Source organism: Calidris pugnax, unplaced genomic scaffold, assembly GCF_001431845.1.
Source record: "Calidris pugnax isolate Ruff unplaced genomic scaffold, ASM143184v1 scaffold11, whole genome shotgun sequence".
Lineage (NCBI taxonomy): Eukaryota > Metazoa > Chordata > Aves > Charadriiformes > Scolopacidae > Calidris > Calidris pugnax.
Genome location: NW_015090803.1, coordinates 15599843 through 15623647, shown reverse-complemented (window position 1 = coordinate 15623647; position 23805 = coordinate 15599843). Strand labels below are relative to the sequence as shown.

At 36.0% G+C, this 23805-nt stretch overlaps 1 protein-coding gene across 9 annotated transcripts in view; it reads right to left on the bottom strand.

Annotated features, from left to right (window-relative positions):
* DGKB (diacylglycerol kinase, beta 90kDa) overlaps positions 1-23805 on the bottom strand; it is a 467667-nt gene that overhangs the window by 255789 nt on the left and 188073 nt on the right. For 6 of the 9 annotated variants that reach the window (XM_014937895.1, XM_014937893.1, XM_014937903.1 and 3 more), the window contains 6 exons: positions 14208-14361; positions 12035-12070; positions 10676-10816; positions 4381-4430; positions 2979-3053; positions 2328-2447 (listed from right to left, as the gene is read on the bottom strand). In XM_014937895.1, the coding sequence (XP_014793381.1) occupies positions 2328-2447; positions 2979-3053; positions 4381-4430; positions 10676-10816; positions 12035-12070; positions 14208-14361 (576 nt within the window). The remainder of the gene's footprint in view (positions 1-2327; positions 2448-2978; positions 3054-4380; positions 4431-10675; positions 10817-12034; positions 12071-14207; positions 14362-23805) is intronic. The other 3 variants (XM_014937899.1, XM_014937901.1, XM_014937902.1) reach the window with 1 other exon arrangement.

The following is a 23805-nucleotide window of genomic DNA, read 5'->3' as shown; positions in this document are numbered from 1 at the left end:
AGAATTTTTGAAGTTTTCTACTGTGGAGGAGTAGAATAAATAGCCTGGTGGTCACTAGTCTGCAATAGGCCACTTCCTGAAAGTGTAATTATCGACATGAAGGAGTAACGCAGGAACATCTCTGTCCAACCTGTGTTTGGATGGGAGACAAATAAACTACTGCCTTCATGAAATTCCCACTTTTCATAAGAGAACTTCTTGGAACAACCTCCATGAAACTGGCACAACTAAATACCTCAGAGCAAGAGCTATGGGTCTTAAAGGTTTCAATAGGTGCGGTACAGAACACATTCAGCCACTGCTCAGTGGGAAAAGTGCAGTCATCCAAGTACAAATGGATTATCCACCTAAACAACGTCAAGGCCTCTTCTCACAAAACAAATTTCCAAACAGTATGTGTATCACAGCACCCCTGTAGAATAAGAACTAATTAATTTCTTATTTAAATTCCTTATCTTTTACTGAGGTTGCTTGCTTAGCACACCAACTGCCTTGAAAAGCACCAAAATAAGGATATGTTTTTTCTATCCTGGAACATTCCCACAGAAACACACAGTGGTTCTTGGTGACAGAAACTCTGGCCCATGCTGATAGCAGACTACGGAGTTTTGATCACTGTTTAATGCATGCTTATTATTTCCATAGTAAAGCTACACACAGCAAGATAAATTATCTAATAACTAGTAAAAATAACTAGTAAAAAATCAAAAGGATAAAATGTCTGAAAACATACATTTACCTAGTTTCTTTCTAATTACAGAACTTTTGCTTTAATATGAAAATAAATTAATGCAGATCCTTCTGTAGAGATTTATCACAGAATTTAAGTTTCGAATTTAGAAAGAATATAGTACAGATGCTGAAAAATACTGCCAGAACAGCTACGCTACCTGTCACAAAAGAAAAATCTGTACTAAAAATGACTATCACTTATCTGTTGTACTGATTGCTTGAGAGCATTTGCTCCCCTTTTATTTAGAGTAATTCTGTGGAACAGAATACAGCCTGAAAAATATTTGCTGTTTGATGACAGGGATGCAATTTAACATTTTTGTTTCTTGGTAACACATAGAGAATTAAGGAATCAGTACTTACAATGATCCAAATGTACTGAAGGTTATCCTCAATTCAGATATGTAGCTGGTAATTTGATTAATAAGATTTTGCAATATTTTTGATATTCTGCTAAAACCACTGTTTGGTTGCATATTTCCCTACAGAAGGTGTCGGTCTGACCATTCTTTATGAAAATAAAATGCTACAGAGCAACTACAGCACTCTATTTCAGGCTGTAGCAGTATATGGGGAAAGTAAATATAATTTATTATTTCACCTCAGTATCTGAAAAAGACTTCAGAAAAAAATATTAATAAAAATGTTTTATATCAAATGACAGAAAAGCATTTGAAACATATGCTAAGATACATGTGCTCAAAATTAGCTCAAATACAGGACAGCAGGTGGCACTGGCAACATGCCAGCGTTAAAACAGCTGTGTTGAGCTGGTATAAAATTAATCATATTACATCTCTCTTATCTTTAATGTTAAGTTGTAAATGTACAGAGCATAAGCTCTTCTCTAATAACACTCTGTCCTTTGGTGTAAGTGTTCTCTTTGATATTGCTATTTAGTATGGTTTATTCAAGTAGTTACAGAGACGAAGAACTATCTTTACAGGGATGTACCATGACAGGACAAGAGCCAACTGGCAATAATTTCTGCAGAAGAAATTCCATCTGTGCCTAAAAAAAAAAAGCTCTCTCGCTTGAGAACAACTAACACTGGGAAAGGCTGCCTGCAGAACTGGTGGATTCCACCTCACTGGAATTACTCAGGACTGGGCTTTACAGGGTCCTGGATAACTCAATCTGTTCTGCCTTTAATAAGAAGCTGGACCAGGTGATCTCCAGAAGTTCCTTCCTTCCAACCTAGATCGTTCTGTGACTCCATGTGGTTGGGCCACCCAACACAACACCATGCTGAGAAGTGTCGACACTGCTCCAACCCAGCTGTAACACACACACGGGCAGCAAAACACTCTTAACAGATGCTACTGCAGCTAGGAATTAACAATATGCTGTTAATAGGACATATTAATCGGCTTTTTACAACTTCCCACACCAGAGTTGGCTCCTTTGGTGTTGCTTAAGACATGCTAATGTACCTCTGACTTTGAAGACACACCTCCATTCTTTGCTTGTTATTCAGCCATAGTTAAAAAAAAAACAACAATGAAAAGCCATTCTTGATACAGGCCACAGAGAAACTAACCTGAGCCACAGCTGACATGTAAACAGAAATTTCACACTTTTGTGTTCATACTTACATTCTCTAACCCAAGAAGGACCAAGAGCGGGATTGTTGTCATTCCTCCTTGGATCCACTCTTCTAAAGAAACAGTGCCATCATGATCATAGTCAATTTCTTCCATCATTTCATGAAGGATCTATACAGTTTAACAAAAAAATCTTATAAATTCCATATTCTAATAAAGCATGAAGACATGTACAGATCTCCAATTCCCTCATTGGCATGCAATAAATAAGGAAATATTATTTCTATGGCACCTGCATTAAAGTGAGTGCTGACAGTTCAGAAAATTGAGTGTGATATTCCTATTTATATTTTATTATCACCTAAAGTTCCCAAACCAAGTTGTGTCCCCTCATGTACTTACTATGTACAACAGAAATATAAGGTAGTTACTTCTAAGAAATTTTCAGAGACAAAGCAGTTGTGTTATAAATATTAATTGCTACATACACTAAAGAAAAGCTTTAAACTGTAGAATGTTTCACAGATAGATTTAATCAGAAAAAAGACTCACAAAAGTGCTAATTGACAGTGTCACGGTAGAGCACAGACTGCTATTATTTCTATATTACTAATATATAGAATCACATGTTGACATGAAGTATCACATGATTTAACACCATCTCTAGCAAAATTAAAAATCTGTGATAAAATGGGTGCTTACTGGACTCAGTTCAGTAATATCCCATTCAAGGTACTCTGCAACATGCATCATTTGAGCAATGATATTTTCCAGCTCCTACAAAGGGAAGAAAAAGAACAAATACATTTAATGCAATATTATAAAGACAAATTCTGCTGCTAGCAACTTGTAAGTCAAACATATTGCATTCAGTGACACCGTTTCATCAATGTTCCTAGTGAAATGTCCTTTACACTGGAAGTTGTCCACTCTTGGGTGAATCCATTAGCAAACCATCCAGCATGGACTGCAAAGTATGCAGGGAGGTGAAATATAGCCCCGAACCAAAGGACAGCCTCTGGGTTGGAAGCAGTAATAGATTCTTCCTTTCTAGTTGTTCATTTGATCATTGGTTTCATGACCCAAAGTCCATCCTGTGAGGTAATGATGTAAGGTCTTCCTAATCCCATCCTAACCAGTTTTTGACAGAAATTGTATAATTAACAACTTTCTAATGGAAATAAGGCATACAGCAGACGGTATAAACTAAAAGACATATTTACTCTCCATTATAGTGTTGTAATTGCCCTCGATCACATATGACTAGTACTTTTCAGATTCATAAATACAATATGGTTTGTGAGCATGCTCAAATGCTTATCTAGAACCCCTCTGAATTCTCATGTGTATTGATTATGCACTAGTTATCTAATTAATATTTTGTATTGCCTAATATACCTCTATGTAACTTAGCTTCCTTATTTCCCTATCACTTACGGGAATCACCACCTCTTCTTTACTAGTCCACTCTATGGTGTCTTAAGAGAAATACAAAAGGAAAAAAAAAGAAAAATTTTTTAAAAAGCTACCAATTAAATACTTATTTCTGCCAGCTAACATTTACCAGAAAAAAAAAAAAAAAACACATTTTTAAAATTATTGATATATCTATGATTTTCCTTCAAACATTTGGTTGGGTTACTCCTCAAAACTTTGTATTTAATATTGTTCCTCCATGCTTAATAGCAACATGAAAGTTCTGACATCTCTCCACATATATGCACTCTCACACTTTCCTCTTTTGATGAAATCTTTATAAACGGCACTATGATACACATTGCCCAGGAGAATACTAGAACTTTAAGAATCATATTAATGTGTACATATATGTACAGTAATACAGCAACATGATTAAAAAGTCAACAGACCATAGAATAGAACTCCACGATAGCAGTGTCAGCATTTGAAAATGTATACAGTCATAGAAGCAGCAGCTTAAAGAAAAACTCAAGAGTTGCTTTCAAAATGGGTGGATTTTTATTGACCATAGTTTATACTGCTTCTATTAATTCAGGATAAATATAAGCTTGATTTGGATTAATGTAGTTTTGTATGAATTTTCTGTTACATTCATACAATGCATTAAAATACTAAATAACATTACCGAACTATCCAGGTATCCATTCCCATCTGTATCATATAAGCGAAACATAACTACAAAGGAAACAAAGAGAAGGAAACTCAGTTAGAAAACAGAGTAACAACATTATTTCCTAAAAAAACCCACACAACCCTAAACACATCAAAGCACAAACAAACCAAACCTAAGTTTCAAAGAAAGGACAAACATAAACACTTTCCTTTAACAATCGCACTAACTGCAGACCCCCCAAACCCTGGATTATGTGAGAGGTTCCCTCAGCGACTACCCAGCCACAAGGCATCTCAGCAGGACAGTGCCATTGCTCCTTTTCCATAGAATCATTCTAACAGCTAATTTGGTTTGTAAACTTAATTCTGGTTCTTCTCAGAGATGACACGTAGCCATGGTAAGCACCACCAAAAGGCCCTTCTCTGCTGTCTCACCAACACCCAATTGGTCAGGCAAATGTTGATAAACCTGCTTAAGCTGGTTGCAGCTATCGCTATTCAATAGTAACGTTGCTTTAGAAACGCCTTCTGACCAACTAATGGAACAGAGGATTATTATTTGAAGTATCTAATCAGCCAAATCCAACGATAAACATTCCTCACAGACTGCCAGCATGACTCCTTCCAGGACTGGGCTTGCTTCAGCACTTTGAAAATTTATTCCCAACATTTTGGGGAGCTACCCAGAGAAGAATAGCTGCGTTTTGATAACGTTCAGAAAAAACATATACTTTCAAGTTTGTATATTACTTCATTCCAGCCACAAGAGTGGCTATGTCCATCATTACCAAGACATTTCCAAGCAGCTTCCTCAGCTGATCATGCACTGCATCAGATTGCAAAGCAGGAGAAAGCCTGGAGCCTTGGTAGGGACACAGTTAAAAGGCTAAAAATGAAAACCAGAAGCCCATGAACCTCACTCTTTTTTCTCTACTTTCTGGGACAGTTTGTCAGAGCTCTGAAATGTAAACACCATCCCCTTCAAAAGTACTCCCTTTTTTGCCCTAAATCTATTTCCTAAGGAGTAAGAAGACAGCCCATGTACAGGTGGTTCCAGGACACTGTAATGCCTTGGCTGATAGCAAAACCAAGCAATTTGCTTACAAACTGCCTTATCAGGTATCTTTGGAAACATAACATATGACCTATTCAACAGTGAACAATCCCACCACATTGGATCCTTGGCAAATGCCGTTACAGTCCAATAAATTCTGCAAGTAAAGCTTATCACAGTGTTCAGGAAACAATACAATGAGAAATGAGAGGAAAGTCTTAGCAATTAGAAAGTAAAGTTCAGAAAAAACTTGATTATTTTTGACTCACAGCAAAACATATTTAACTGTTACATAGATTGTCTTGCTTTCCTTATATCCCCCCATCTTATTCCCTAGTTGAGCACCTAAGTGTAAGGAAAATATTTAAGCACTATACCTCTCTACCACTTCAGCAATTTTTGCCACTACATCACACTGCTTTTAAGAGCTGTAACACAAGATTAAAGATATTTACAGTAGTACATTGTTTCAAACTACAAAGGTCCATTATTCATTAGTTAGAGGCTAAGAAAACCTATAAAAATATGTGAATTACACGGGAGAAATGTTTCAGTGTAAAACAACAGTTAATGCTAAAAGCCAGCGGAGATTGGTACTGCCCCTGCTCGCACACCTTCTGCCAAAGCTGCTCAGAGCACGACAGCTAATATTAACTGGCAAAGGTGTCAGTGAGCATTAACAGTTTCCATAGGGATGAATCACTGAATCACTCCGTGATAAAGTTCAGATCATTTGGTTCTCCTGCCTTCCCCCTCCGTGACTGCAATGCACTGGGTGAAAGAATGTTCTACGCTTATTGTGAAAACAAGTTTTAGCATCTCCCTGATCTTTACCCACTTCAGAAAAGTAGTGCTTACAACTTTCTTTTTTTCCCTTTAATGTGAATCAGTAGCTCTAATCAGTCATTTAAAAAACAGACATTAGCATAATTATACCTGTTTCACCTTTGTAACAAACAAAATCTCTCCGATTACATATGTAATCGGGTAGTGAAAAGGCTCAATCTGTGCTCTGGGCTAGAGTCTGAAAAACTATGTTACTGGTGTGGCATGCAATCTCTTTTCTATTCATATACTGCTAAATATTCATGTTCTTGCTGATTTACATATTGTAGAAGAAAACTGCTAAATATTCATGTTCTTGCTGATTTACGTATTGCAGGAGAAAAAAACAACAACAAAATTATAAAAACAACTGAGCAAAAGTTGTGATGTAAATTACAGAGCCCAAATCAATTTTTTTATATTTCTTTTCCCATCCCCTTACCTGATAGCACTGACTGGCCACTCAATTTCTATTTCTAGAATGCATGCCTTTTATAAATAATTAAAAAATGTATTAAAATTAAATTACCAGCATGAGATCAGTCACTGCAGTTCTATACTCTGACTGGCCACTCAATTTCTATTTCTAGAATGCATGCCTTTTATAAATAATTAAAAAATGTATTAAAATTAAATTACCAGCATGATATCAGTCATTGCAGTTCTATACTTTCACCTGAAACCTCTGGACTTCTAATCTTTCCTATGACAAAACTTGGAATTCCAAAAATTCCAAGAGCTCAAAATTATGTCCTTTTGAAGAGAAACTGGGGTATTCATTCTCTAAAATATATGCACAAGCAAGAGCTTTGAAAACTGTAAGGCTTGTCATTCTCCACAGAAGCTTGAGTGTCCAAGAACTGCAAAGCATAGCAAAAGACAGACTATAACTAATCATATCACTGCAAAAATACAAAAGAACAGTGTGGCATCCTTGAAACTTCTGCAGGTACGGAAAGAACAGGAACAGAATAGCCTGGAAAGCATCTTGCTAAGAGAAACTGACAAAAGAACGCACCACTCATTACTCTTGGAGTTTCTGTTCATAATAGCGAAGAGAAGTTTGAGCACTTCCAAGCATTTTATGTTTGCAAAGCTATGTAGGTTGTATGCTTCCTTGTGGCATCCTTGAAACTTCTGCAGGTACGGAGAGAACAGAAACAGAATAACCTGGAGAGCTAGGAGAAAGCTAGGAGAAACTGGCAAAAAAACCCACCACTCATTACTCCTGGAGTTTCTGCTTATAATAGTGAAGAGAAGTTTGAGCACTTCCAAGCATCTTATGTTTGCAAAGCTATGGTACCTGAGGAGGTTGTATGCTTCCTCCACACCATTTATGTCTAATGCCCTTCACACTGCCTCCTGGCATTTCTCTGAACTGTTTCACAAGAGATACATGTCTGGCAACCATGGTTATACTGCTAAAAAACACATACAAATTGAGAAATGGGTTGTGCTGATAAAGCATCCTGTAATTGTGAGTTAATAACTTTTGTTGTTGGAGTCATAAAAAGAAGAAAAGTTGAGCTATGAAACACCACTGTTCATTTCTTAGCAATTACCCTGCATATTTATCATAGAAGCCACACCATTTATGTCTAATGCCCTTCACACTGCCTCCTGGCATTTCTCTGAACTGTTTCACAAGAGATACATGTCTGGCAACCATGGTTATACTGCTAAAAAACACATACAAATTGAGAAATGGGTTGTGCTGATAAAGCATCCTGTAATTGTGAGTTAATAACTTTTGTTGTTGGAGTCATAAAAAGCAGAAAAGTTGAGCTACAAAACACCACTGCTCAGTTCTTAGGAAGTACCCTGCATATTTATCATAGTGAACCCCTCCAGGGATGGGGCAGCCACAGCTTCTCTGGGCAACCTGTTCCAGTGTCTCACCACCCTCACACCAAAGAATTTCTTCCTGAGATCTAATCTAAATCTCCCCTCTTCAGTTTAAAACTGCTACCCCTTTTCCTATCCCTCTCCCCTCTTTCAGTTTAAAAATGTTACCCCTTTTCCTATCCCTCCACTCCCTGATAATGAATCCCTCCCCATCTCTCCTGTAGATTTACAAGGGATCTTTCTTACACATTGAAGAATCACAGTGTGGACACCAGCAAGCAAAGCCTTGTACAGGTAAAAACAACATGGAGAGCTGAAAATGGTTTCTATGGATCAAGTCTACAGGTTGAGGCACAGAGCATGAAAGTACTTAACAATATAGATGCACCTGCGACTATTTGCAATATGACCTTAAAAAGAGAACTCAAATTCTTCCAATGTATCTCTGCTAGCAAAGTTTAGGATGTTCTTTATATTCAGGACACATAGTTTATGTCTAATGTATATGCTTATTGTTTCAAACAGGTAAGGATTGCAGTGGTTAAGACTTCCAGAAATACTCTGTTAATAGGTTAAAGATTCCATTTATCTGCTGGAATATTTGTAAATCTATGAAGATCCATAGATTATATCGATCCCAAATCTAAACACTATTTCCTCTTAGTGTATTTTATCTTAAAAAATCCTCCAGCTTTTATCAGATTTTATTTGAAAGCACTGCTTCTATGTTCTGCTTGTCACGAATCAAGTTTCCAAACATTCAGCTATGATTCAGAATGTTTCCATTTTTTGTCAACAGGAAAAAAATATCATTATTTGAGATTAGTATTAATATTAATGTTGGCAACTCCAAAAGAAGCCATCCTTTTTTTTTTTTTTTTCACTTCACTGCTACTAATTTACCTTACAGCCACAGGATATGCTGCTACAAAATTATTTCAGAAAAAGGGTTAAATTATACCATTTATTTTTAAAGAGAATTCAACAAAAATCAACAGGGAATTCTGCATACTAATGGTACAGCGTAAGCCAAAATTTCTACACTAAAAAAAACAATAGGTGGTATATTTTAACTCTGTATGACAAAGTAGAAAATAAAACTACATAATAACCATCTTCTTAAATATATGTAGTACATGCAAATGATCTTGAATATAAAAAAAATGTAAGTACCACACATTTATTAGATCAGGCCCTCTCGCTCCTAAATCATATAGATAATCTGTAGTCTTTTGCCTTTGCAGTTCCTGTTGCAGGAAGTTCAGAGAACATCCCCTACGCTAAAATCATCATCTGCTCCTCTGTCTCTCCCTCTCTTCATTGTACCAACTCCTGACACCAGGGGAGGCAGCTGATCTCTGTATTTCACGCTATGGTTTGTGCATAGAGCTCCTCAGAGCTCTGATAAGACTTGCATTACTTGTTACTATCAAACAGTTATATTCTAACTCGAATTGAACTCTAGGATCTTAGTTTTCCTCTGCTTGTTTTCTGAATGCACACACACACACATCCTCATATTCTAATCATACGATACCAAACTGGTATCTAGTTTTCCTCTGCTTGTTTTCTGAATGCACGCTCACACACACATCCTCATATTCTAATCATAAGATACCAAACTGTTATTACCAAATTTGGGGATGGCTCCTTACAATCTTTGCAGAGGCAAAAGCATTGGTGATCTTACAGTACAAATTTGTCTCTGTAAGCTAAGTTCAGGCAATGAAATACCAAGATACTTCAACAACATGCAGCCACGTAACGTTGTAGTGAATTTCTCCTTCCAGCAGAAGCAGTGCACTATATGCATTTCCCATCGTACTGAGTATTTACTCTCCATACAGTGATTTAAGCCTTGATGCCCCAGTTCTTTTATAGACTTTTAAATAGTCCTTTTATATACCAGCTATGTATATCAAAGCATATCTGGTCTCAGTAAGGACTATAAGTTTGGATGGACTGTTTATCTATCTGGAAATGGGCTTCTACAATTCTATAATGGGGAAACCCACAGTTTCCTTCTTTTTTTTCTTCACTTCGCAGATCATACTTTCAGATATTTTTTGAACAGGCAGAGTTCTTGGGCTTCAATAAACCAGGCCCCTAATTAAAAAAAACCAAGTAATTCCTAACTCTCAGTGTCAAACACTCACTCCCAACTGTGGTGCAGATGGGGTCATTCTTGGTTTTTCTATATTCACTAATATTATAGAGTCCATGGTCTATATTAACTATTCTTTGTTTGAATTACTTTCTATATATCATTAAGCACCCCCTTCATATTTTGTTTGTTTTTCTTGATACTAATCAAGAGACAACAGTATAGAAAGGATTATATTAATTGCAGAATATATGATCTTTACTCTTCATCTTAGCATGTGCGAGAGATAATTTAGCTAAAATCCAATCAAATCAGTACTATAAGCAAAAATAAATGATCATTTCTGCAATAATGGTCACCTAGAACCATATTTTTATAATGCAGCTGCTCAAAACTGAGCCTTAAACTCATAAAATTTAGAAACAGAATTTGTGATGACTTACTGAAATAAATATATAAAATTAACTTAAAAGAACATACACTCTAGCTTGTCTTCAGGTCTTCCTCTTTCTAGCAGTGACAAGTAGCAAACGATATCTTTCAGCTGGATCATGTCTGGTGAATGTAGGTTGGCAGGAGTAGGAGGTCGGGATGTAGAGGTACCTTTGTTAAGTCTCAGACCTGGAAATAACACAGAGCCTTTGTTATTCTTCATAATTCATGTTCATAGTTTATCCAGCAAAAGCAGAACTAAAATGATAGTGAGGTTTTAAAATATTATATGGATAAAGCAAACTACTGGGAAAAAAAAAAATCAATTATGGGAATGGTATAACCCTTTTCTGTGTTGTCAGAGCAACACATTTAAAACATGGAAGCCTCAGCCATGGAATACTATAGAAATAAACATAGAATTTAAATAATAGTCACAATAATTGCTCAAACGTTTGACCAAGAGCAGTTCCAGTGTACCACTTGGAATACAAGTTTCAAAATTCCAAACTTTTTGTTTCAAGACAACATTAATCTGACCAGTCCTGATGACATTACTGGAATCTGCAGGACCAATAAATTGAAGCAAAAATGGGAAAGGACAGGAGAACACAGAAAAAGCACTAATAACACTTTTTTACAAGTTTGTTACATTTGCCACTGACTTTAGTGATGTTAAAGATGAAACTTTACAACAGGATTTACTGTTCTTAAATATTTTCTACAAGTAATTCAGAACAGATTCATCATTGCACACATAACCTGCATTCATAATTTCTCTCATCTATTTGTTTTGGACAAGTTAATTACTGTAGCAAATGGAAACAGAATTCTAGTGGGGTTCCTCCCCCTGCACCCCTAGTTTTTATCTTGAAAAACTTCATTACAATCTGAAGACATTTTCCAAGGTCCTCTGAAGTACGCACATTAAAAAAAATATTTCAGGAAATAAGAGCATATTTGCATGCAGAAAATATAAGTTTGAATCACGTTCATGTTCATGGTTTCATACAGATGATAAACACTGAAAGTAAATATTTAAATTAATAAAAAGATTTAATAGGGTTATGTTCTTCTAAATGAGCTTGCATGTTGGTTAAGTGCCCTTAAAATTAAGACATTATAAAATATTCATCAATTAAGATGCTAGCTTTAATCACTCAATTTACACAAATAGTTCACATTCCAGTCTTACACGAATCTTATGCACAGAATAATAAGTATTTTAAAGCTTGGCCTAACTCATCTCAAAAATGTATAGTCCTGAAATCCAAATGAAAAGGCATACAAATTTTAAGATATCTTTTAGCTTATCATTAGCTGCAAGGTACACGTTTTAAGTGTTACTTTTTAATCAGAGGAGGAAGAGTGGGGGCTGCAATGTGCTGACTTAGTGCTGCTGCTTACCTGGCATCTGTTTCCATCTCTCTTCAGAAACCTTAACTGAAAACACAATTTATAAACAGACATGAGTGGACAAAGAGACAGTAATTAAAAATGGACACATACCAGACAGACTTATGAACCCAGCTTTATCATTTCTACATACAAAGGGTCAAAACCACAGAAATACAACACCAGAATGATAAAAGATGACTTTTTTAAAACATAGTACTCAGACAATATATGTAAAACCACAGCATAATAAAGATGCACTGCTAAATGGCAGCTGCTATTAGAGTTAGGCAAAAAGCGTTAAGTGTAAAAGATTACAAATTCTGGTGGCTGGTACAGTGCATGTTTATTGCTGATGTTACTCATTGATGAAAACAAAATGAAAACTTCAATGAAAACTTAAAAGTAACAAAAGCAGAAATGAAATTGTACTGCTGAGATTTTATAGGCAACAGAAACTATATTCATAGTTGAAAAAAATGCAATGCTGAATATTTATGACATCCAAAATATACCCTGCAGCATACAAGAATACATTAAGACATGCCCATAGAGATTCTGTTGCCAAGCATCTTTAAGGGCAAGGGACTGAATCACTTGTCTAAATGATCTGCCCAAACCCATGAGAAACTCATTATCAGAACTGTAATTAGCAACAGGAGGTTTGGAATACTCCACCCAACTGATTACACTCTAGTCTACTAAGCCTACTGCTCTGCACATGGAACCAGTCTACACAACTAGCAACAAAAGCCCAAGAAGTTGGAAATGTACTGTCAACACAGCAGTTACTCGTGGAAGGAGATGCATCCATGGCACTTCTGATTAGAAAAGATAAAAAAGTTACCCAAAGAATTCAATTCAAATGAAAAAAAATAATTATATAGATAATCATACCCTCAATGTGGTAATCAAGCTCTATTTATTATTTCGTTAGGTCTAGGTAAAGTTAATGACCATTATATATACGTATTATAATATAATTGAAGACAATAATGTAATATTTTTGTTTGGTTGGTTGTTGGTTTTTGCCAGGAAATATAAAGCTAAGAAGTGGAAATTACTGTTACTGTAAACTTAAATAAAGAAAAATAACTGAAACCCATCAATTTAACATAGTTGAGAATGGCAGGCAGTAAAAAGGGAAAACAGGCCAGACTCAGGGGGTGATACCTGGAAGCCTAAAATTAGCATTGTACACTGAGGCATCTCTGGAATTCTAATGCTTGGTATCTGCAAGAAAAGCTGAACATTTCAGCTACTTACACTTGTACAAATTCACAGCTTCTGGATGAGTTGCTATTTGAAGACACCTCATCTTCATATAAAGAATTCAAGCGATTAAGTACCCATCAAACCAATTGGTAACTTGCTCTAAGTGCTTGATTATCCCAGCTGCTCAAAACATGCAATTTATTTCATTAAATTAGTCTAGCTTCTGCTTCTAACTACTGGATTTTGATAGAGTTCCCAGACTGCAGAAGTGCTAAACCAAATATTTCAAGTTTGGAAGGTAACAAATTTCTTAACGCAAATTTTCTTTAAAAGTTTTATAAAATTCTGTAAAAAAATTTTTTTTAAACACTACTTTGCATGGAAGTATCTTAACATGTTAAGTCCTCTGAACTCAAAATCACTTTCAATAAAAATGTTCAGTTTCGCATGAACGTTTTAAACTGCATTAAAGAAGATCCTTACATTGGGAAAAGAAATACTGCTAACACTTGCAGGACATTTAAAATATCAGTAGCTGGTAAGTATGTAGGATAATAATAGAAGTATCACACCTAGAGAATTAAGAGAAGCAGCAGTAACCAGGCACAGAAACTGGAGAGCACCAGCAGAAGCCTCCCAAATGAAGCTCTGAGGGTTTCCAGGTGTTTATCCGGTAGAGTAGGCAGCAAGATCATGTAACCAGAACAATCTGATTAGCACTAACGTGATAAAGATTGTCCACTTGGTGTCTCAGCTGCATCATTATTGTGAATTGAAAAAAGGAAACCTTTTAATTTCCATTTCTTTTGATATTATTTCTTGTTGGAGTTAGTTTCTCCAATCTCATAAATATCAGAACAAAAAAGAAGAAAAACATATAGTTTAGTATTGCATATATTTATAGCTATTAGAAGTAAAATAGGAGAGGCAGGGAACTGTCAATTCTTGTATTAGTGATTTTAGTACTCACCTCCAGAAAGGTGCTGGGGTTTGTTTTTTATTAATGGGCTGCAGTGAGAGATTTTGTTGCTAAAGGATGTAAAAAGATGTTCAATGAAATCATCTGGTAACTCCGCCTCCAGAAAAGTCTTCATGAACAGCTTGAACCCCTCTAAATCAATTGTCTAGAGTAGAAAAAAAAAACAGGAAAAAAAACTTTTTAATTGTTGTTTTGCAAAAAACTTTCATACTAATCCATCAAATAGTATTCTGTTAACAAAAACTTTAGACTGTCTTTGAAAATATGGATATATGGATATCTGAAGATATAGTCTGGCTTATCTATTCTTGAAAGTGACCGATTATTGAACTCTGTATTACTTTGCAAACTCACAGTTTTGCTACAACAGCCCAGAGTAAATTCAGAGCACTTGAACCAGGATCCCCAAATTGAGTTCCATGCTCTCTCGTTTCTTGATGAGAGTATGGCTTAACAGCACATGCAAAACTGCAATCAAAGGCACCTATGGAGCTCACAGGGATGTATCTAGCAAGTCTTAGCTTTTCCCATAATTAGGCAAACAGAGGATTTTTGGATGCTTAATTCACAGAATTGAAGGCCTCCTGTCTTTTCCTAGGTGGCGACACATATTGTTATTTGTCCAAAAGAAACTAATCATCCTGTCTCAAATAGTTTCTAATAGTCAAATGAGAGAACTGAGACACGCAACATTACTTACAGGGGAAAAGAAAGTTGCTGATTTGAAATATTTTCCATTTAGTTTAATGTGATTTTGCTTCTGCCAGCAAGGGAGGAGCTGATTAGTGAAAATTCCTTGATGATTTTTCCTAGTATGACAGCAGTTGTCTGTTTTAAGCAATAAAATGAATCATAGAATATCTCAAGTTGGAAGGGACCCATAAGGATTGAGTCCAATTCCCTGCTCCTCACAAACTAAACCACACAACTAAGAGCACTATCCAGACAGTCCTCGACCTCGGACAGGCTTGGTGCCATCACCACTTCCCTGGGGAGCCTGTTCCAGGGAGTGACCACCCTCTCGGTGAAGAAACTTTCCCTAATGTCCAATTTGAACTTCCCCTGATGCAGCTTCATTCCATTTCCTCATACCCAGTTGCTGGTCACCAGAAAGAGGAGACCAACATCTCCTCCTCTGCTGCTGCCCTTTGAAGACAGTATAGACTGTGATGAGGCCATAGGAATTGTAAAGAATTATGATGCCATTTTACCCTGTGAATATAGAACCACTAAAAGTGTCCTGAAAAACATCAAGAGAGCTTAAGACAATTTCAGTTTTATCTCAGAAGCAGCTGAGACACAACTTCACACTTATCAATGACGCTACCCTGTGACCTATGTGATTATAAAACAGCTTATCAGTCATTAGTCTGAAGAGCATGGAGTTACTGTCTTTGTTTCTAGACCAAACAGGACAGCAACTTTTCACCATTAAATAATTAAGGGTGATTATACCACATTATACCACAAAATTGAACTGGAGAAATTTCCCCATGCTTCAGAAAGATTCCGTTTCTCCATAGGAAACTCTAGAGCAACTCCTTTAGCTCAGCACAGTGAATGCAGCGTTAGGAGGGAAAAGAACAGAAAGAAACCAGCCTGAAAGTGAGCCAGAAAAAAAAAATAAATTGAAACTAAAACCTAAATTTTCAAAGCATCTCAGTGACTCTGGAATCTGAGTCACAGTATTAATAACTTTTACAATTACTTTCATGTCATTTCAACATTTTGGAGCACGGATTTCTCTCCCCCTCCTTCATTTTTTTTTCTTTTCTTTTTTTTTTTTAATATTTAGGAGATGTATAAATTTTATGTACACATGAACTAAGGTGTTTTCCATTAAGGTCAAGACCTAACTGCCTCAGGGTAATGTTTTAAATGTGTATCACTGTCCTTATGAGGGACCAAAACCACAGATTGCAAAATTTGACTGATCTTGTGCAAGTCAATATTAGGAACACAAACTTGGCAAGAGGGTATCTATGCTGAGCTTCTAATCCAGAACACCTCATTTGGGAAAGCAGTTCAGCAAAACCAATAAACCACTTACCTATCAAACATAAAAATAGCAGAGACTGAAAAAAAAAAAATACCTCCACAAGGCTCAAGCTGGGCATAAAATGGAAATAATCAACTTGGACATGGACTCACTGTCTTTGTCTCATCCCAGTTTCAGCCACTCTCTTCTACTTTGGCAAATCATACACTATTTCACTCCTGCTACAAACATTATGTTTTTTCTCACTAATAAAGTCACTGACATCTAACTCACTGTTTATAAACTATGAAAGCACAATGGCAAAAATATTTGTATCAGCACCCAAGCAAATCAGTCATTATTTTACATTATATAAACTTATTTTTTATGTGCAAGCGTAACAAATACATTAATCACTAAATCAACTGACTTTAACGATGTGAAATTGCTTTGTTAGATTGTTCATTAATGAAACCTGTCAGCTATTTCACTAAATTACATACAAATAGGAATAACCAAGTGAAAAAGGAAAACAGAAAAACAAATTTTAGTCCCATTTAAGTTAAGGTTTACGGATGGACATGTAAAATATCTATTGCATAAAGCTTTTTTTTATTTACCTTGTATGTGGATTTTATGTATATAGTACTAAAAATATTTCTTGAGTACACAGGTATCAGATTTTTAAACTGCTGCCTGAGTGGGACTGGGCCACCAAGATGCCAGCAATAAATCCCTAATGCTACATTTTTTCCAGTTACGGAAATATGAAATTATGTCTGGATATAGATTTGGATTAATAAATATGGTTAAAATTACACGTGTCTCTTCCTAAAGACTCTCTTTCTCAAAGATGGTCCCGTTTTAAAATATTTTCTAAAGATAGTCAGGTTACCCCAGTGTCCTCCAAAGCAAGCGTTCCCAACTGCCTTAGATTTTCTGCCCAGGAAAGACAACAGATATCAAAGTAACACAGGATTTGACTTCCATGTGATTTAATATAATTGACACCCTGACTGCCACTGATTAGGGTGCTCAGCAAAGGAAAAAAGAAAGTGGTTGGTTGTTCTACAGTCAGGTTTCTTCAGCTGAAAGTGCTTTATCCTCTGCTCTAACATGCTCTGCGCCCTGTATTCCTCCAGGGAAGCAGCAACATTCAGATAACCAGAGCTCAGATGTTGCACATTCAAAAGCTTTCAAATGATGCTGAAAGTTAGTTAGGAGCTGGAAAGTGACTGGAATACAGATCAGAAATTTTTATTATAATAGTCCAAAATGCAGATGCAAAACCGCATCCTGTATGAAAAGAATGTGCACCAACAATCTGGCCTCTAAAGGAGATCCGTGCAGAGAGCCTTGTGATTAGGTTCTTGCCTATATAAAACAACCCACAAAATCCATGATTCTCATACTTCTATAGGTGAAAAACATCTCATAGAGGACCTAACATACTTGGTATAGATTATCTTGTTAGAACTGAGCTCTACAGCAATGCAGTCATTTCTGGAAATTTGGCTTTGTAAATGTATATGTGGTAAATAACAGAACTGAGCTAGACTACAGCAGATCTAGGAGTAGTTTTATGACGAAAAAGGGGTGAGCTTTCAAAAAATGGCTCACATCAAATTACTTTCAGTGCTTTCTCTATGATCTCTCATTGTAATATACTTATACCATTCCATAACTGTAGAAAAATGGAATAATTTCTTAAAAGTAATACTGTGAGGGCCACTGTAGAAGCCTTAGAGGTGTTAGAGCAATATCACCAAGTAGAGGTTTTAGTATTGAGTATGGTTCACTTAGAACAGAACACTGAAAGATGCAAAACATTTGCTCAGCTTAATTTAAAATAACTTTCACAGAAGAGAGAACAACATAGATATTATGAGCATTTCTCTATTCTGCAAATATATAGCATTTTTCTTTTTTTCCTCATGGAACTTTACCCTTTTAAAATATGAAAATGTTATAGTAAGTAACTACCCTTCCTCTAATCACTAGCATTTCCCCCAGCCCCAGCTGCTTTTTAAAGGAAATACACAATATTTTGGTAACCTGAAAGAGCAAAGAAAAGGAAAACAGAGGATATTAATCTTCCACATTAACATGGATCACACTCAGTCTGCTATGTAAACCAAAATATCTTCCTTTTAAATCTCACTGTCATGTCAGAATTTCTCAGATGAAAAGTTCAATAAATTTTGTTATAGTTTGAAAATAATTTATTTCTGTTAATGAATTCATGAGAATTAAGAAGCTCAGATCAATAATACCAGAATAATATATAAGCCATAATGGTGGAAGTTATTTTCTTAAGCACGCAGGCTAATTGCTTAATTTGCAACAGTTGCTTGGCTTCCAGAAGCTCTAGTTGAATTCAAATGATCCTGAGAAAGAAGGATTTAGAATTTCAGAAGGCATTTTTCCATGACGCTTCCCAAGTGAGGGGATGAGAGCATGAAAGGATGTACCAAACTGACTACAATTAACCAGGCACATGAATTCCATTTCACAAGAGATTATGAGGGCATAAGGAGATTATGATCACAAGTTTAGGGATCTCAGAAAAAATTTCAACATAACAGGGAGCTATATAAGGACACAGTTGAAGCAGACAATAGTGACTCAGAGAAACATTAAAGGACTTTCAAATCATTTGGCCTAAATCTTCTGAGGAAAAGGGGTGGGGAGGAAGTGGGGGAGAGGAAAGGAAGAAAAATCTGTGCTGTTTTAACTTTGATTCAAATAAAAAAGGTACCAAAGACTTTCCTGGAGAGAGAGATGATGATGCCATTTATAGGCACACTGGAGTATGTGGGGAGGTAACATCTAAGACAGTCAGACCCAGGGGGAAACAGCAGGGAAAATCCTTTTTCCAGAATTATTAGCACCTCTGTCACTGCTGTGTCTCTGCTCCTTAATTCTCTTCCTCCATTCTGGCAGCAGCCAAGGAGGCATGACTGGGTAAATGTGGATGGGGTGGGGAGGGAGACTGGAAATGAGCAACAGATCCCCAGATTTGGACTCTTGAGAGATTTCAACCACATCTAAAGGCAACCTACTTGCAGCAGCCGCCAGGCGCTATTGAGGAAAATGGTGATGGAACAGACAAGAGGTTTTTTGAGTTATAAGGAATAATCTGCACTCAGTGGGAGAACTGAGGTAAGATCTAAGAGAAAGTCCCTCCATAGAACATTATATCTCCCTCTCCCTGGCTGCTAAAAGCCCCTGGGAAACTCCTTAATGGCTTTGACCAAGCATTCTGAGATGTTTTCCTCTTTTTCTATCATAATACATTTCAAAAGCCAATTCTGTAGAAAATTCTCTAGCCTGGGCTTTTCGTCTCCTTCTTCACCTTCGGAATCCGAGCACCAGTGTATCCTGCTCAACATACCACAGGAAATCCTATGACAGATCAGTAAGCACACACAAAAGGACACATACAAAAAAATGACAATTATTGAACTAGAAAAAAATGTTACTAAAGAATCTTGACCGCAAAGAGTTTAGTCAGCAAGAGATTAAATTCCTCGCAACTGACATGATAAATAAATTACAGTTTTCAGGATAAACTACATTTTTCAGGTGATTTTCCGGGATGACACTGATCACATTGATTAAAGAATTCTCAACTCTGAAGAAACAAAAATATTAAAATTATTTTCAGATTTTTATAGATATTAAAAATCTCAAAAAGTTAACAAAGGGGTCTGGAATTTTGTTCTCTTGTTACTGCACAAAATACTACAAAACTGACAATAAAGTGACCACTATTTTCCATAGTGCTATCGTGACTGCACATTTCTTTGCAGTTATCCCATGCATCTCACAGACACATGACAAGAAGCTTTTGACCTTACTAATACCACTAAAGAATGCATATACCTTACTTCTCTTTCTACTCTACACCAGTGCCATAAAGCAGAGCTCTTACTTCTCACTCCCCAGTTTCTTTTGAATCCCAGATTCCCAGAATGCATGAGACTCCAAGGAAAAAGAAATGGAGGTCAGTCTATGCTTAACATGCTTTAAAAAAATCTTCAATTGCCACGATAAGAGTTCTGTTTCTTCTCAAGCACTCATTGATAAGTGCATTACGTTAATTTAGTGCTAGTTCATAGAGGTTGAGTCTCTAAATCTCAGGAAAACCAGGAATTGAAGGACTGGTTTCCGAGTAGCAGCTATGACTATGCCTGGCAAAATAACACAATTTCAAGCATCTTCTAATTTTGTATCAGATATATATAGACCAACAGTCAACTAAAAACACAGGGCCTACTCAGGTCTCAGATCTTCTGATTATGGCTACAACAGACTATGGAGGTGCCTTAAAATACTTCATTCTGTCCAGACAGTAGAAAGGCTTCTAACCATTTGTATGCCAGAGAGAAAGAAGCTGAACTCCACCAGGGCTGCCAGGTTAGCAGGCTGCAAAGTCTGCCTGAAAAGATCTATCATGGCCAACCGAAAGCCTAGGATCATCTCTATGAACTCCAGTGTTTTTTGCAGTGGAACAGAAAGCTGTCCTTCCACAATCCAGACCAAATGTACCATGTTTTGCTTATCCTCCACTACATATGGAACAGGACTGATCTCAGGTGATTGGCCTGAGAAAAATGGGATATATACTAGCAAAGCAAATTTAGCATCCTTCATAGTATTACAAATAAAATTATTCAGAAGTTTTAACTATGCTGTGTAATATTTTAACTCCTATCATATGAAGACATTTGAAGAAAAGAAATAATTTAGTCCAAAAAAATTGGCAGCTTTTGACTGAAGCTCTACCCCAAAACCAAACTGCAACAGAAGTGGTCTAACTGCCTCCTGTATTTTCCTCGACGGTGTAAATGCAACAACCAGTTTTTCTGGGAGACATGCAGAAGGAAGGAAGAGAAGCTGCAATGCTCCACTTTCTTTCTCCTCACAAGACACAAAAAAGCAACTTATTAATAGTCTCTTGACAAAAGAGTTGCTGTTGTGAATGGGTCAGGGCAGGGAGGGGTAGAATAATAACTCCTTTTATTCCTCCCCACACTTAAATGAGAACAAGACATAATCTAGTGTTTGGAATTAATCTCCACCCATAAACTCTTTTAAAATACCACAATCTCTTTGGTCTTTTCCTTCTTTTAAATTTGTACAAAATATTTCAACATAAGCTACTGTTTCCATCATCCTGAAAAACAGAATGTGAGAGGGAAAAAAAAAAAAGAGAAATTGTTCATTCCAGCAGAATTCCACAAAGTCACCTATTAAAGAGAACAGTTGAGAGATAATGGAAAGAGAATTATGTTGAAATGTAACTTTCAATTAATTGCTTTTCAAATTACATTGCCTGATCTCCGAATGTTGCCAAAAATGTAGAGTATAATCAGCGTTAATCCACTGACAGTAATAGCTCTGGGTTATTCTTGTTTGTGGGTGGGTCCCCTTAATTGATTATTTCTTTTTAAACAATTTATATTGACCCAATATTTGAAAAGTGAGTTGTTGAAAAAGAAGGCGATGTTACAGGGCCTTGACTCACGCCTAATGCTATGACAACAATCACACACATTGATGCTAGTCCTTTAGTGAGAATTATATGTTTAGTTGTGAAAAGCAATCCTAAATCATCCCCAGTACAGGTCCAAGCTTTGAAGATTTCATTGATTCTGATAACGTTTCAAAATATGACTTTTGCAAAAATATGTAGCAAAAAAAGCAGAGACCATATAGAGAGAGTTAATAAGCTAGAAAACATGCATTACATGAGAATGCATAAGTTTTTGGTTTTTAAAAATATATTTCTAATGTTGATATGAGAGAATTAAATTTGGAATTCCTCACACAAATGGCTAAAGTTTGGTTTAAATCGCAAGTCCTTAGCATTTTCTGATCTAAGCATTTGATTTAATGCATTTTTTATATAATTCATTTTGAAAGTTCTAGTAACCAAATAAAATTATTTCTTAGATAAAACAGCAGCCAAATTCTCATTTACTGAGGTGAAAGTTTACGGAAAAAAAAGAAATTTAAAAAAATCACATACTCTCACAGGCTGCTCCTACCAAATACTCCATATGGCCAAATAATGTTTGGATATTATCAGTACTACGACATATATAACTGCCAAAATCTTCCCTCAGCTAGCATGTGTTTCCAAAGAAGTAAACTCAATGAAATATCCAAAATGGGAAAGGGAAGACTCAATTTTTATGCAATAACTAGATTTTTAAGCATAGCGCTGTACTACATCCTCACATTATTAAAATAAATTTAGGCTAATTACTAAAATAAAATAAAATTACTGGAACATATTCACCAACCACTGCAGTCTCATCCCAGCCTTATACCCAGGTAAAAAAAAAGCCAAACCTTACCACCAGCAGGTTCTCTTCAGTACGTGAATATATATGTGTGTAGGTTTGTACATCTGTAAGTACTACACACATAAATACAAATACATAAATTCACTAAATATGCTATATTTACTAAAAAAAGGTGGGGTTATTTTGAGAAGGAAGAGTGCTAAGGCACATACTTTTAGAAGGATCTTGTAGCAGATTATCAGTCGGGGTCTATTTTACATGTATTACCAATACAGAATGTTAGAAGAAATATCCATAAATTATTATACACTAAAAAAAGTGAAGAGTAGATAGCTTGTATTCTGTCCCAGCAGAATTGCTCATCCAAAAATTGTAATTACTAGAGAAGTTAGGAAAAATGGGGTAGGTGGCATGCTTCAGACTAAAACCAAATAAAATAGCAACATGAATGAAGCCCTGAAAAAAATCAGTTATGACAAAAAGTTCTGGTTGAATCAAACAATTGATCTGGTTGTGAAGTTTCTGCAAAAACCTACTTAGAGCAAAACATGGCTGAATTGTCACTTTTGTAATGTGGCTAAAATCTAGAATTATTTTCCTACACGCATTCTATAGCAGCAGCATATTCACATATTTTAACTGTAATGACCTTCTCTGTCCACTCCAAATTTTTGTGGAGGTTATTTCAGCTACATTTATTAAAAATATTTGCCACAACATTTTCTTAAGTAACACTTTCAGTAACATTTTTAACTCTGGGTAAAGCGCTTCAACCTGTCTTTCCTAATTCAGCCTGAGTAAACCTACAGTAAATTAAATGCATTTAGAGATACAAACCAGAAAATGACAATTAGGTTGTTCTAGAGCCTTCTCAGGCTCTTAGGTTGTTCTTCTGCAACAATACCTTTTGTAGATAAATAAAATAGACTTGTCCTGTATCTAACCAGATAACATACCTACAGAACTGTTTACAAGCACCACGTAGTCCTTTATTACCCAATTGCTACAAATAGGACGTAAACAAAAAAACACTATAGCACCAACACAGCACTGAATTGATGGCTTCAGAATTCTCACTGTTACAAATTAAACATATTTCAACATTAAATGCTGTTGTCTTAAGAAAATGGCTTTATTTGGTTTTGTTTCACGGAGTCCAAACACCCATTAGGCAAATACCTCTCCCCTGCTATTTCTTTCACAGCATTAATTCAGACATATAGTGACCAAATGAAGGCACAGGGTAATAGAATTAAAATAACAATAATTTAAAAACACGGAAAGATACTTTTCCATT